Consider the following 15,940-nt stretch of genomic DNA (forward strand, 5'->3'; position numbering starts at 1 on the left):
GCATCATGGATGCTACACAGTGAATCATAGGATAACTGGGCAAAAAGAGGCCATTCGGCCAATCGTGTCTGCGCTGACCCTCTGAAAGAGCACCCCACCCAGGCCCAATCCCCGCCCCACCCCTGTAACCGCCCCTCAGTGGCCCCAACCTCAGCTCCAGCTTCGACATGCGGTTAGCCAGTAGCTGAAGTTGGACACACTTTCTGCACACGTGGTCACCAGGGACAACTGAAGTTTCCATGATTTCCCACATAGCACAGGAGGAGCATATCACGGGTGTGAGCTCGCCTGCTGTGACTCCCCTGAAGCTGCTTGTTTACTCCATGTTTTAACAAAAAAATATTCTTGTATAAGAATACTGTCAACTTACCTCCCTTGCGCTAAATTACTTGCCCTTCCTCTACTTTGCTCACTTACATTACTTTATTATAATGACCCTGACTTTCATTTATTTGTGTTATATCTCAGTTAATTCCTACTTCCCAAAAAAATGCACTTTCAAAATTTCCGACTGCATTACTGGGACGCTGACTGCGAGGACTCCGTTTCCAGAGGAAAGTGCGCCAGTGAGGTTTAGGGAGGAAATTCCAAAGCTTGTGGCCTAACATCTGAGATATAATGGGCGGGATTCTCCGATTGCTGGTGGTGAAATGGCACTCGGCGCTCGGCCAGAGAATCCGTTTTTGCGGCGGAACCGGTGGCGGCGCCGTTTTTCCGACGCTCCGTCCCCTCAAAAACACGGTACTCAAGGGGTATGCTGCACGGTGGTGGGACGGCCCTCCCCCGATGCTCCGCCCCCGATGGGCCGACTTCCCGGTGGCGTGGGACGCGCGTGGTCTCAACCTTCGTGAATCTGGCGTGGAGCATGGGCAGCCACGGACCCGGCAATTCTCCGTATCTGCAGGTAAAGCCGGGGGCTTGACGTGGCGCGGCTGCTCGCCCCCCCCCCCCCCCCACCCCCCCACCCCCACCGGAGCGGAGCATTGGTGCGGGGGCGCCGCCGACTTTTTGGTCGTAGGACCAGATGCTTCCTCCAGACATGGCCGTGAAATCAGAGAATCCAGCCCATGGAATCCCCCACCCACAAACTTCATCTCCTTCAAGTCATTTTGAACGCGAGGATAATTATTGTGTTTTGCACTTGTCACCGGTCGATTATTGTCTTGTTCAGGACGGTATGTTATTAGCGGTCCAAAACGTCCACGGCCTTCAAAGAACTTTACAGGATTGTGACCACGGCAACGCTGACTCCCTCCAGGAATTAAAGAACTATCAAAATTCCTTTGAAAGTTTTGTAAGTACTCTACATGATGATATAACCCCCTTCACGTTTGCATTGTCAACTCCTCCAGTGTTGCGTTGGGATCTCTAATAGTAACTAAAGATTAATCTCCTAGACAGCGCTGGGAGCAAAACCCGGGAGAAAATTCCAAGGGGCTGGGTAAAAAAATGTGGGTTTTTTTTTCATAATTTGATTTAAACGTTCCGTTTTGTACGGTTGTCACATTATTGCGGGTGGGGAAAATGTCTTTGGGTGCACAGATTGGAGGTCGGGGGTCACGTGATAAAAGCACGTGGAATAACCCAAAGGCAGTTGACAACCCTGTGCCTGTGTGGATTGTCTCTCTGACCACCTTGTCACTGCTTTCGAACCAACCCCCTTTGGGAGAATGTCTGCTATTTTTCATGGATGGTTACATTCATCTGGGTGACCAGGTCAAGGTGGAAGAAGATGTCCAATCAATTCAGTGTCAATAGTAACACAAATCAGATCGGTAACAGAGCAACTTCTGATTATTCCGGGGAGGCAGTGGTATTGTCACTGAAAAAGAAAATGACACTCCCTCTGTCAGCCATGACCGAATTGATTGCAGGAACGGGCTTGAGGGGCTGAATGCTGTTTCTCCTCTACCTACTCCTGCATAAGCAGAGCACTTTGCACTCCCAGGGAACGTGTACAGTCTCCAATTTGGAGAGAGTTTTATCCAACTTGTGGTACAAAGAGAATATTTCAGCCTTTAAAAGGTAATGATAGGTATCGAATCCCACAGTGCAGAAGGAGGCCATTCGGCCCATCGAGTGTACACCGATCCTTTGAAAGAGCACCCTATTTACGCCCACTGCCCCCCCCACCCCCTATCCCTGTAACCCCACAACCCCACCTAAGCTGAACACCAAGGGACAATTTAGCACGGCCAATCCACCTAACCTGCACATCTTTGGACTGAGGGAGGAAACCGGAGCACCCGGAGGAAACCCACGCAGACGCGGGGTGAAAGTGCAAACTCCACACAGTCACCCGGAATTGAAGTCGGGTCCCTGGAACTGTGAGGCAGCAGTGCTAACCACTGTGCCACCGTGCCATCTCTGGAGAATCCTGAATATTTTAAAAAATGTAACATAGCCAATTCTCCATCTTTTGGGTTGTGGGGGGTGAAACCCACACACACACACAGGGAGAATGTACAAACTCCACACGGACAGTGACCCGCGGCAGGGATCAAACCCGGGCCCTCGGCGCCGTGAGGCAGCAGTGCTAACCACCGCGGCACCGTGCGGCCCCCCGGGGAATCCTGAATGAAGGCTGAATTGTAACATGTGGAGTAATTGCATAAGCTGCAAAAGGGAGGAGTGGATGAGCTTGCTGTGTTTGAGTTGATTGATTTGATTTATTGCCATGTGTACCGAGGGACAGTGAGAAGTATTGTTCTGCGTACAGTCCAGATAGATTGTTCCAGACATGAAAGACATACGCTAAATACACAATGTAAATACATAGACATAGACATTGGGTGAAGCATACAGGAGTGTAGCACTACTCAGTAGAGAAGATGTGTGGAGAGATCAGTTCAGTCCATAAGAGGGTCATTTAGGAATCTGGTAACAGCGGGGAAGAAGCTGTTTTTGAGTCTGTTAGTGCGTGTTCCCAGACCTTTGTATCTTCTGGAAGAAGTTGGAAGGGGGAATTAAAAACTATTTAAATACCATGACAACACGAGCAAGTCAGAGGCTGGGAATCCTGCGATGAATAACGCACACGTTGATTCCCCCAAGTCCACCATCTACTAGGTCAGGAGTGTGAACATAGAACATACAGTGCAGAAGGAGGCCATTCGGCCCATCGAGCCTGCACTGACCCACTTAAGCCCTCACTTCCACCCTATCCCCATAACCCAATAACCCCTCCTAACCTTTTTGGACACTAAGGGCAATTTAGCATAGCCAATCCATCTAACCTGCACGTCTTTGGACTGTGGGAGGAAACCGGAGCTCCCAGAGGAAACCCACGCAGACGCGGGGAGAACGTGCAGACTCCGCACAGACAGTGACCCAGTGGGGAATCGAACCTGGGACCCTGGTGCTGTGAAGCCACAGTGCTAACCACCATGCTACCTTGCTGTGATGGAATACTCTCCACTTGCCTGGATGAGTGCAGCTCCAACAAACTCAAGAAGCTCGACACCATCCAGGACAAAGCAGCCCCGCTTGATTGGCAACCCTTCCAACATCTTAAACATTCGCTCCCTCCACCACCGACAAACAGTATCAGCCGTGTGTACCATCTACAAGATGCACTGCAGGAACTCACCAAGGTTCCTTCGACAGCACCTTCCAAACCCACAACCACTACCATCTAGAAGGACAAGGGCAGCAGGCACCTGGGAACCCCACCACCTGGAGGTTCCCCTCCAAGTCACTCACCACCCTGACTTGGAAATATATCGCCGTTCCTTCACTGTCTCTGGGGCAACATCCTGGAACTCACTCCCTAACAGCACAGTGGGTGTACCGACACCTCAGGGACTGCAGTGGTTCAAGAAGGCAGCTCACCACCATTGTCTCAGTGGCAACTAGGGATGGGCAATAAATGTTGGCCTTGTCAATGTCACCCTCATGTCTAAAATGAATTTTTAAAAATTCTAAAAGAGGAAATAAATTCAACTTTTATGAGTTATTCCACCTTGTCCCTAGTGGACCCAAAGACTCCGTGCAGGGCAATTGGGAAAGATTCCTGCTTCTCCTAATCCCTCCAACGATCCCATAGTGAAGTGACATTTTTAAACTTACCTTCCCCTTGTCTAGACATTCAGCTCTCTGTCTTTCAGACAGTAAACTGCGCCACAGGAGCTTCATGGGACTGAGTGCAAAACTGAGCCACATAAAGGGACATTAGGTCATTGCAAAGAGTTAGGTTTTAAGATGTGTTCTGAAGAAGGACAGAGACAAAGAAATGGAGAGGTTTAGGAAAAGAATCCCAGAGATTAGGGCCAGGGAGCAAAAGGCACACGCAACTGGTGGAGCGATGGGAATCGTGAGGTATATAAGTGGCGGTAACTGGAAGAAAGCAGCGATTTCAAAGGATTATTGGACTGGAGGAGGTTACAGAGAGAGGGACAGGTGTAGGGGCTGGAGGAGGTCACAGAGATAGGGAGGGGAATAGGGGCTGGAGGAGGTTACAGAGAAAGGGAGGGGTATAGGGGCTGGAGGAGGTTACAGAGATAGGGAGGGGTGTAGGGGCTGGAGGAGGTTACAGAGATAGGGAGGGGTATAGGGGCTGGAGGAGGTTACAGAGAAAGGGAGGATTGTTAGGCTGGAGAAGGTTACAGAGATAGGAAGGGTTGTAGGGCTGGAGGTGGTTACAGAGATAGGGAGAGTTGTAGGGCTGGAGGAGGTTACATAGATACGGAGGGGTGTAGGGGCTGGGGTAAATTACAGAGATAGGAGGATTGTAGGGGCTGGAGGAGATTACAGAGATGGGGATGGTTGTGGGGCCTGAAGGAGGTTACAGAGATGGGGAGGGTTGTAGGGCCTGAAGGAGGTTACAGAGATAGGGAGGGTGTAGGGGCTGGAGGAGGTTCCAGAGATGGGGAGGATTGTAGGATCTGGAGGAGATTACAGAGATAGAGAGAGTAGTAGGGCCTGATGGAGATGACAGAGATAGGGAGGGCTGTCAGGGCTGGAAGAGGTTGCAGAAATGGGGAGGGTTGTCAGGGCTGGAGGAGGTTCCAGAGATGGGGAGGGTTGTAGGGGCTAGAGGAGGTTCCAGAGATAGGGAGTATAAAGGGGCTGGAGGAGGTTCCAGAGATAGGGAGGGATGAGGCTTTTAACACAAAGAAGACATTTTAAATGTGAGATGTTCCCAGACTGGGACAGGGTGGGTCAGAATCTGTCTGGGCCGATGTTGAGGCAAACACCCTTTCTGCCATTTTCTCTGTTCATTTCAGAAAGACCATTTGGAAAGGCTGGTTGTGATGCCGCTGGCCACGTTACAGGTCCTATTTTCAGCCCCTCAGAAGCTGATACAGAAACGCTACGACAAGCTGCTTGATTATGTCAGTTGCCTCAAGCAGTCGGAGAGTGTGAGGGACAAACGGGCGGCGGAGGAACTGAACGAGGCAAAGAAAGACTACGAAGCGCTCAATGGCCAGTTGGTGGAGGAGCTTCAGGCATTTAACAAAGCGGCAAAGAAAATTCTAACTAACTGCATCTTCTGCTTTATGGCGGTCTTCAGCGACCTCATGACCTCAGCATTAAAGGCCTCTCCAGCTGTAAAGAACATCCTGGTGAGTTTTCACCTGTGGGGAGGAGGATTGGTTTAAATAATCCACCCTGAAACCATTTGATTAAAAATGTACTGTTTGAAAATCTCTCGTTCCATTGACAAGCCAACATGTTTCTCTGTGTACGATGTACTGGTGTTGCAGGCAGTCCAGAGAAGGTTAACTCGGCTGATCCTGGGTAGGGAGGGATTCTCTATGAGGAGAGGTTAAGTAGGTTGGGACTGTGCTCATTGGAGTTTAGAAGAATGAGAGGCGACCTTATTGAGACATATAGGGCGCTATTCTCCCCCCCCCCCACTCCGGGTGGGAGAATCGCCGGGGCGCCGCGCGAATCGCGCTACGCTGCCCCGACCCCCGCACGCGATTTACCCCCCGGAAACCAGCAGCGCGCGATTCGCACCGGGCCGCTCGGAGAACCGGCGAGTGGCAATTCTCCGGCCGCTACGACACGAAAGGTTCCCGCCGGCGCCGTCCACCTCTGGTCGCTGCCGGCGGGAACTCTGCGGGAACGCTGGGGGGGTGGCCTGTGGGGGAGGGAGGGGGGCTCCTTCACCGGGGTGGCCTTCGATAGGGTCTGGCCCGCGATTGGGGCCCACCGATCGGCGGGCCGGCCTCCTTCCGCGCGCGGCCGCAGAACACCGGCCCCATGTTGGTGAGGGGCCGGCGTGCGTAAGACGTTCCCCGCGCATGCGCAGGATTGGGCTGCCCCAACTGCGCATGCGCGGGTTGGCGAGGCGCCCATTTGGCACCGCGTAAGGACACTGGAGCGGCGTGAACCTCTCCAGCGCGTGGCCGGGCCCTGATCGCGCCGTCGTGAAACGCTGATAGGATTCTCAGGGGGTTTGACAGGGTCGATGCTGAGAGGTTGTTTCCTCGTGTGGGAGGGTCTGGGACCAGAGGTCATAATCTCAGAGTGAGGAGGGTCACCCATTTAAGCGATGAGGAGGAATTTCTTCTCTCCAGAGGGTGGTGAATCTGTGGAATTCTTTACCGCAGACAGCTGTCGAGACTGGGTCATTCAGTATGTTCAAGGCCGAGACGGACAGATTTTTAATCAGTGAGGGAATCGAGGATGATGGGGACAAGGCGTGAAAGTGGAGTTGAGGATTATCACATCAGATCAGTCATGATCTCATTCAATGGCGGAGCAGTCTCGATGGGCCGAATGGCCTACTTCTGCTCCTGCACCTTACTGTCGTACATTTCACTTTCCTTTCTTATGATCTCGCTGAAGTGTTCAAGACAATCAAAAAGATTCAGTAGAGGAGAAAATGTGTATCCTCTGGTGTGGGGAGCAGATTTGGATTCCGATTTGTTGTCACGTGTACCGAGGGACAGTGAGAAGCATTGTTCTGCGTACAGTCCAGACAGATCGTGTTGTCACGTGTACCGAGGTACAGTGAGAAGCATTGTTCTGCGTACAGTCCAGACAGATCGTATTGTCACCTGTACCGAGGTACAGTGAGAAGCATTGTTCTGCGTACAGTCCAGACAGATCGCTCCTTACATGAAAAAAACACAGGGCATACAATAGATACACAACGTAAATCCATAGACACAGGGATATGGTGAAGAGTCTCTCTAGAACGAGGAGACAGCACCATCAGAGTTAGACCGTTAGGTAACACTTCTTAACACCAAGTTTACTGATTTTAGTTCCCACAGCCTTACACTATATATAAGGTGCTAAAAAAAGGTTATCACAGCCCTTAATAGAGAGATTTTAAGTGCAGGTACCTACGTGCGCTATGTCATATTCTGTGACCACACAAACACTTTAATATCTGCAGTTCACATCTTGTTAACACCCACTGAGCCTGTATTACTTTTGACAGGCCCGCCATCCATTACTGCACACTAGGTGGCAGTGTTAGCACAATCATCAGCTCACATTCGGCGTCCAAAGCCATTGTCACAAAATCACCAAACACAGCAGGAGGCCATTCGTGCCACCGGTCCCGTGCAGGCTCTTCGGAAACTGTCCAATTTGTCTCACTAATCCCTGATCTTTCCCCACAATCCGAAGCATTGTTTTTTTTCCCCCTCCGTGCAATTCCCGTTTGAAAGTTCGATTGAATCAGCTCCCGCCGGCCTTTCAGGCAGCGCCTCCCAGATCGCGACACCTCGCCGCGTAAAACAACACTATCTCCATCGTGTCGCCGGTCCGGTTGCCTGCCACCTGCCCCGCCCTCACCCCCTGTCCAGAAAGCAACAAGAGGAACATTTGGAGCCTTCAACTCCTTGTCAGCATCTGACTCCTGCTTCTTAAATCGTTGAGGATATCCACTACTTTCATTCCCCAAGAATGAGATGACTCAGAGAGTCCAGGGTCAGCGCTGCTTGCAATGTGGGTCGCAACAGAGAGAGTTACATTGCAGCATCAGAGGGAGCTGTTGATCCCTTTGGTTTGAGCTGCTTCCGCTGTAGAGTTTGCGGTTTTGAGCCTTTTCAGGGTTTCACGGTTCCAGCCGCCTTCTCGATGAACGGTTTTCTATTTGCACGAGGAGACGGATTTATCACAATTGACAAAGGGACCACCGAGGAAATGTGGAGGCTTTTTTCTAATATAACGCGGGCGCTGCGATCTGGAACGCACCGCGGAAAAGACGATGGATTGAATAGTAACCTCCAAATGGGAATTGGGAAAATACTTGGAAACAAGGTTACAGGGAAAAGGCGACAGGAATGGGACTAATCGAATAGTTCTTTCAAAGGGCAAGGGCTAGCATAATGGGCTGATTGGCCCCCTTGGGTGCCTTTTATTTTAAATTTCTTCTTTCGTGGGATGTGGGTGTCGCTGGAAAGGCCAGCATTTGTTGCCCAGTTGTCCCTTGGACTGAGTGGCTCGCTCGGCCATTAAGAGTCAACCCAGTTATTAAGAACAAAGGACAAAGAAAATTACAGCACAGGAACAGGCCCTTCGGCCCTCGCAGCCTGCGCCGGTCCAGATCCTTTATCTAAACCTGTCGCCTATTTTCCAAGGATCTACTTCCCTCTGTTCCCCGCCCGTTCATATATCTGTCTAGATGCATCTTAAATGATGCTATTGTGCCCGCCTCTACCACCTCCGCTGGCAAAGCGTTCCAGGCACCCACCACCCTCTGCGTAAAAAACTTTCCACGCACATCTCCCTTAAACTTTCCCCCTCTCACCTTGAAATCGTGACCCCCTTGTAATTGACACCCCCACTCTTGGAAAAAGCTTGTTGCTATCCACCCTGTCCATACCTCTCATAATTTTGTAGACCTCAATCAGGTCCCCCCCTCAACGGCCGTCTTTCCAACGAAAACAATCCTAATCTACTAGTTGAATTCCAACAGCTACCGCAGTGGGATTTGAACCCAGGCCGGGGCCTCCGGATTACTCGCCCAGTGACAATTGCACTGCGCCACCATCGCCCCACACTTTGATCAATGCTGCGGATTCATCCCCACTTTTGTTGTCTCGTTTTAGGTTCCTCCGGCAGCCAGCGTTCGGGTCAGGCAAAAGCAAGCCATCGAGGAAATTCACAGCCTGTCGTTTGGTAAAGAATTCGGGTCTCATCGAACGATTGAAAGGAGGGCCAGTTTAGAGGAACGGTTGAAGAAAAGGTTGCCTGCCCCCACGGTTAGTAACCAGTGTCCCAATTCATCAAGATGCACAACCAACATTTTTATAAACACCAAGGGACAGTCTAAAATGCCTTCCGTACCGGCTGGTATTTCCAACTCTCGGTGATTGGATGATGCCGACTATCTTCAGAAAATAAAAGCAAATTGCTGCGGAATCTGAAACAAAAACAGAAAACGCTGGACAGTCCCAGCAGGTCTGACAGCGTCTGTGGAGAGAGACGGGAGCGAACGTTTCCAGTCTTTGTCAGAGCTTGGAGAGAACTGGAAATGGGGTGAGATTTACACTGTTGTGGGCGAGGGGTGGGGTGGAGCAGTGGAGCTGGACAGGGGGCCAGTGATAGGTGGAGGTTGACAAAGATGTTGTGGACAGAAAGACAAGTTAACAGGAAGAAAACAGAGTCCGGTTTTGGACGCAGTTAGCGTGGTGAATCTCTGTGCCTACAGCGCCAAGAATGATTCCGCTGTCAAACTGGACCTTTTTTCTGGCGTTCACACTTACCTCCAGCTCAGCTGGTCAGTACAGGAGATCGGGGCTCCATTTTTAAATGCAGCCCCAGTCTCTCAACTGCCCCCCCCCCCCCCCCCACCTCCACCCCACCGCAGCCTCCGGACCCACCCAACGCCCCAACTTACAATTTGTGGGGTCCTTGAGCCCCCCCACACCGCACCTCATAAGGGCAGGGCTCACCCAGGCCCAATCCCTGGCATGGACAATCTGCCGACCCTGGGCACCTTGACACTGACAGCCTGGCACCCTGGGCAGTGCCATTGCCAGCCTGGCAGTGCCTGGGTGGCACTGCCAGAGTGCCCAGTTGACAGTGCCAAGGTGCCCGGGTAGCAGCAGGAGTGCCAGGCTACCATCCTGCCCAGAGCCCGACCACTCTGATGAGCCGGGAGACCACCCCCCCCCCCGCCTCAGGTGCCAAGAATAGTTATTTCTTGGAGTCGGCAATTTAGCCTCTCGAGCCCGCTCCACCGTTCAGGACGATCATGACTAATCCCATTCTGGCCTCAACTCCACCGTCCTGCCCGTTCTCCATAATCCTTCAACCCTTTACCAATTAAAAATCTGTCTAACTCCTCCTTAAATTTACTCACTGTCCCAGCATCCACCGCACTCTGGGGTAGCAAATTCCACAGATTCACGACCTTTGGGAGAAATAGTTTCTCCTCAAATCTGTTTTAAATTGGCTACCCCTTATCCTGAGGCTATGACCTCTCGTTCAGAAAATGAAATGAAAATCGCTTATTGTCACAAGTAGGCTTCAAATGAAGTTACTGTGAAAAGCCCCTAGTCGCCACATTCCGGCACCTGTTCGGGGAGGCTGGTACGGGAATTGAACCGTGCTGCTGGCCTGCCTTGGTCTGCTTTAAAAGCCAGCGATTTAGCCCTGTGCTAAACCAGCCCCGTTCTAGATGAGGTGACGAAGATAGTGGCACATTAAGAGATTAGAATGTGTTCATGGCAGAACCAGGGTCAGCAGTGTGTCTGAGGACAACGTAGGACAGGAAGCAGATGGCCCTGGTGGGGTGGGGGGAGACAATGGTGAGGGGGAAACGGATCGATGTGGAGAGAGTTCACAGTCTGAAGTTGTTGAAATTGTCGAACTCAATGTTCACGGTCCATACTGGAGCGGTTACCTGAGCTCCCATCGTAGACTACCTGAAGCACTATTGGTAGCCTACGATGGGAGCTCAGGTGCCTGCAGGGACCCTGAGCTCTGGAATCTCCCTCTCTAAAGCTCCCATCCTCTCCAGCTCTCTCTCCCCTGTACAAATGCTCCTTAAGACCTAGGGCAAGCTTTTGATCTCTGTTGTGTTCTGCTTCTTCACGTAGCATAAGCTGCTTCCTTGATATATACTCTGACAAAGGAAGGTTCAGACTTGGAGATAGCTTTAACACATTTATTGAACAGTTAACAATTCTCCTACTTGGGTTCGACTCTCCTGCTAATCTTACTACAGTAACTCGATCTAACTAACCAGTCTGCTCTAATCCATACGGGGGGTGTGATGCTTCCTGATCTGCCCCTGTCTCTCTGAGAGTCGCCTATGGAAAGAGGAAGAGCATGTATGCCCTGTCCTTTTATATGGGTAGCCCCCTTGTGGTAGTGTCACCTCTGGGTGTCTTGACTGCCCATTGGTCGTGTCCTATCTTACTGACCTATTGGTTGAATGTCTGTGTGTCATGATGTCTCTGGTGCTCCCTCTAGTGTTTACTTAGTTCTAGTGTATCTACATTAACCCCTTGTGTATTTACAGTGATGCATATCACCACATCCCCCCTTTTTTCGTGTTACATATTTTCTGTACAGTGTTAAAAGAAAATTGAACAAAATAGGTAGATGAGTGATGACACGTACAAATCATGATGAGTGATGATTACACAATAAGTCCAAATCATATGTATGAGTCCAAAGTTCATTAATTAATATGGTCGAGTGCTTTTCTTGTTTTGTTGGTGATGGTGGGATGTCCTTGTGAACACCGTCAGTGTCCCTGTGCTTAAGGAACCAAGAAGTGGTCAAATCACTTTGTTTTCTGATTTGGACTCTTTGTTTCTTTAGACGCTTGTGGTAGCGATGTATGTAATCTGTGTCGTCCTGCCATGGGATGTCATTGTACTGAGCTGAGCAGTAACAGTGTCCCACATTTGCAGAGTTGCACCATGTCGTACCAGCCGTAGTTCCATTGGTGTTGTTTTTGTCGTGCTTGTTGTCGACGTTGTTGCCTCTGGTACGCTTCTTGATGTTGACTTCGTTGTTGGTTTTGTTGTCATGTTTGCTGCGCTCAAGGACCACACTCTGTGGATAATACGAGTCCTTCACACAGTTACACGTGTCAGCGTGCTTTGTGGCATCTGCTGTCTCCTTGAGCGCGCCGTCACTGAGTTTGCGGCGCTCCCCGTCTGGAGTCATGTCCGGCTTACGTGAATCAGCTTTGGCTTGTCGATGCTCCCCGTCTGGAGTCTGGTCTGTTTCACCGGAGTCAGTTCTGGCTTCTTGATGCTCCCCATCCGGAGTCATTGCAGGTTCACTTGAATCTTCTGAAATTTCGTGATGCTCCCCGTCCGGAGTCAAAACATTCAGGAATGCATTTGCTTGTGGAGAGGCTCGAGCGAATGAGGTTTGAAGTAACGTGGTGTCACCGGAGTCACCAGTAGTCTCACTGTGATTGTCGAGTGCCTCTGTACATTCTAGCTGAGGTCTGTCATGTTGCACATCTGGTATGGGAAGTGGGATGCCGTCGTCACTTGTCTCACATACATTGGGTAGAGCTTCAGAGTCTTCTTCTAGTGGCTCAAACAATCTGGGTGGACTGTCATAGTCTTCTTGCTGTACACTTGAGGTTGCTAGACCTTCATGGTCTTGTTCATGCAAGGACTGCGCTCTGGAGTCTTGTGCTGCTTCCATCGTGGAGGCTGCCCACGAGCTCGCTGTGGAGGCTTGTGTCACTCTCTGTGTGGAGTCTTGCAGCGTTCCCTGTGTGGAATCGTGCATTGGTCTCGCTGTGGAGACTGTCATCGCTTTCTGTGTGAAGGCTGGGACCCTATGTGGTGCGTGGACCACTCTCTGTGCGGCAGCAGGCCGCTCTCTGTGGGCTTGTACCGCTCTCTGTCTCTTGGCGTCAGGCCGCAGCATAATCCTGCACTCACAGTCGGGATGTCATATGTGCTGGGCTGAGGAGTTCCCAATCCGAAGAACTCCTCGTCAGAGTCTTCAGTGTGCAACACCTCTAGTTGCGGTTTGGATTTGGTACTGGGGTCGCCACGTCCAATGATGAAATCTTCGTTTGAGTCGTGGTCTTCAAGGAGTGTATCATCACTTTTTGTGTCGGAGCCGTCATTGTGCTCGCCAAAGAAGAAATCAACGCCTGAGTCGTAGTCGTCAAGGACTAAATCATCTCTTTGGGCGGTGCTAACTGCTTGTTGCAGGGTTCTGCGGAGGTTACTTTCAGCTACTGGTCGAAGTTCAGGCATTGTGCTGTCGTTCCAGGTGAAAGAATGGTGTTTTACTGCTTTAATATTTTTCTTCACTGTTTTGGGACATTTCCCCTTTAAGTGGGCGTGGTCCGGGGCCTCTGACGTCATGACGCTTGTGACGTAGAGCGTCGGAATGGACTGCGCATGCGCAGATCGCTGTTCCTTTACTTGGCGCCGTTTTCGCAACTGAGCATGTGCAGCTCCTTTCTCAAGATGGCTGCCAATCAAAACTGCCGTTTTCTGCATTTGCAGGTCTACCTCCGCCTTGCGGTGAGTATTGTCGCCACTTTTACCGTTCTCTCTTGTGTGTTCCTCGCAGAATTCTTGAAACTTTTCCAGGACTGTCTGGAAATCTCTCTTGTCTTGCCCTTTGGAGTACTTGAAGGTCTCGAAGATGTCTGCTGCACTTGCACCCCCAATAGTGAGCAGAAGCTTTATTTTCTCTGCATCCGCCACGCCATCTAGGTCGGACGCTACCAGGTAGATCTCGAATCTCTGCCTGAACGCACGCCAGTTTGCACGGAGATTGCCGTGGTACCTGAGCTGCTGTGGAACCGGAATCTCGAACATCTTGCCCGGGTGTTGTTGCTGGTTGTCACGGATTTGTTGAGTCGAGCTATAGGGATTCAACAGGTCACTCCTTGGTACCATGTTGTGTTCTGCTTCTTCATGTAGCATAAGCTGCTTCCTTGATGTACACTCTGACAAAGGAAGGTTCAGACTTGGACACAGGTTTAACACATTTATTGAACAGTTAACAATTCTCCTACTTGGGTTCGACTCTCCTGCTAATCTTACTACAGTAACTCAATCTAACTAACCAGTCTGCTCTAATCCATGTGGTGGGTGTGATGCTTCCCGATCTGCCCCTGTCTCTCTGAGAGTCGGCTATGGAAAGAGGAAGAGCATGTGTGCCCTGTCCTTTTATATGGATAGCCCCCTTGTGGTAGTGTCACCTCTGGGTGTGTCTTGACTGCCCATTGGTCGTGTCCTATCTTACTGACCTATTGGTTGAATGTCTGTGTGTCATGATGTCTCTGGTGCTCCCTCTAGTGTTTATTTAGTTCTAGTGTATTTACATTAACCCCTTGTGTATTTACAGTGATGCATATCACCACAATCACCTGATGCAATATCTCCTAATGTGGTCGGGTCTCCGGTTCTATTGACAACGCTCTTGTGAAGCACGCGGGGAAGTTTAACATTGTTAAATGTGCCGGAGGAATGAAAGTTGCAGTTAATGTTTTCCTTCATCACTTTCTTCCCTGGTATTTCATCAATTAACTGATCTCAAAGGACAAAAGTTGCAGTCAGGCAGCATAACGTGACCAACAGTTCAGTATTTCTAACATGTGACTGATAGCTGCCTCCTTCTCAAGGGCATTGACTCCTTTCCTCTTCCTCTTTCACTTCAACTTTGACTTATTTTTCTGATCGAGTTATTTTTATTGGGCTTGTTTGGGAAAATATGCCCCGTCATCTGAAAGCTCAGGAACTCCCTCCCTGCGAAAAAAGCTGAGCTCACTAAAAAATCTCAGAACTGAGATGAATAAGATTTTTGTTGGATAAGGGTTTTGGAACCAAGTCGGTACACATTGCGAAAATACAGAGCAGCCATCGTCTCACTGTAAGGTGAAAGAGGCTTGAGGGGCTGAATGGTCTCCTCACGGTCTTATGAACCCCCATCACCTTGCCGAGTGGATCATTCCCAGTCTTCACAAATCCTTTTCCTGAAACATGTTCGACATATAGATTTGGCCGCTTGTATTTATGGCCAGAATGTTATGGGCCCATTGAATCTGCAGCAGCTCCCCCAAATCCTCTCCCCACCCCCCCCACCCCCACCCCCAACCCACCACAACACTGCTGCCCCCCCCCCCACCTCCCAGAGACAATGTAGGTGGGGGGGGGGGGGTCAGTAAGATTGGGTGATATCCAGACATACCATTCCCAGCATCTCTCCCCCCCCCCTCCCCCGCCCACCGTCACTGCAATTTTAATGGTGGCCAGAGAGGTACCAGGCAGCGAGCTCGCCCGTGGGTCAATTGAGAACCGTAAGTGACCAATTAGTGGCCACTTAAGGGCCTCCACCAATGTGTGCCCCCCACCCCAATAGCTGACAGTGACCAATTCCTTAAAATACAATATAAACGGCTGCCATCTCCGGTAGAACCCTTCACTTGACCCCCCCCCCCCCCCTCACGGTGTACTTGACCTTCTCAAGGTGCAAAAGCTCCATGAAGTCGCCAAGCCAGGCCAAGGCGCGTGGTGGCATCATCAGGATTCGCCTCCGAGCAACCAGCAAGGCGAAGGCCAGGACGTCTGCCCCCAACCCCGTCCGCAGCTCCGGCAGGTCCGTCCTCCCAGACGTGGCTGCTCGGAGAGCGGGCTCCAGCTCAGTGTTCAGGATTGGCGGCATGGTGCTGAAAAAGGGAAACCCAAAAGACCCACAAGCTTGGGACAGGACTGGAGTAGGTCATCCATTTTGGAAGGAATAACAGGAAGACAGAGTACTGGGCTAATGGTAAGATTCTTGGTAGTGTGGCTGAGCAGAGAGATCTCGGGAGGGCCGAAGGGCCTGTACTGCGCTGTAATGTTCTATGTGTGCGTGGTTAGCGGGCTCCTCGAATACCGCTCCCCTCAACCCCCCACAAAGAAAGGACTCATTCTGGCCGTAGTGAGGTGTTCCCTAAACACTACCTCGATCAGGCTCAACCCCGCCTCTGATGACATATCGCTCACCCTGCGGAGGGTCTCGCCCAGGGGAGGCAGTGACACAGTGGCCT

General features: G+C 50.9%; 1 protein-coding gene across 1 annotated transcript in view; it reads left to right on the forward strand.

Moving 5' to 3' along the window:
- Positions 1-15,940, forward strand: part of arhgef38 (Rho guanine nucleotide exchange factor (GEF) 38) — a 149,980-nt gene that overhangs the window by 112,488 nt on the left and 21,552 nt on the right. Inside the window, exons 8-10 of the mRNA XM_072495262.1 lie at positions 1,172-1,294; positions 5,226-5,564; positions 9,015-9,167. Of these exons, the coding sequence (XP_072351363.1) occupies positions 1,172-1,294; positions 5,226-5,564; positions 9,015-9,167 (615 nt within the window). The remainder of the gene's footprint in view (positions 1-1,171; positions 1,295-5,225; positions 5,565-9,014; positions 9,168-15,940) is intronic.

This window comes from Scyliorhinus torazame, chromosome 3 (assembly GCF_047496885.1).
Source record: "Scyliorhinus torazame isolate Kashiwa2021f chromosome 3, sScyTor2.1, whole genome shotgun sequence".
Classification (NCBI taxonomy): domain Eukaryota; kingdom Metazoa; phylum Chordata; class Chondrichthyes; order Carcharhiniformes; family Scyliorhinidae; genus Scyliorhinus; species Scyliorhinus torazame.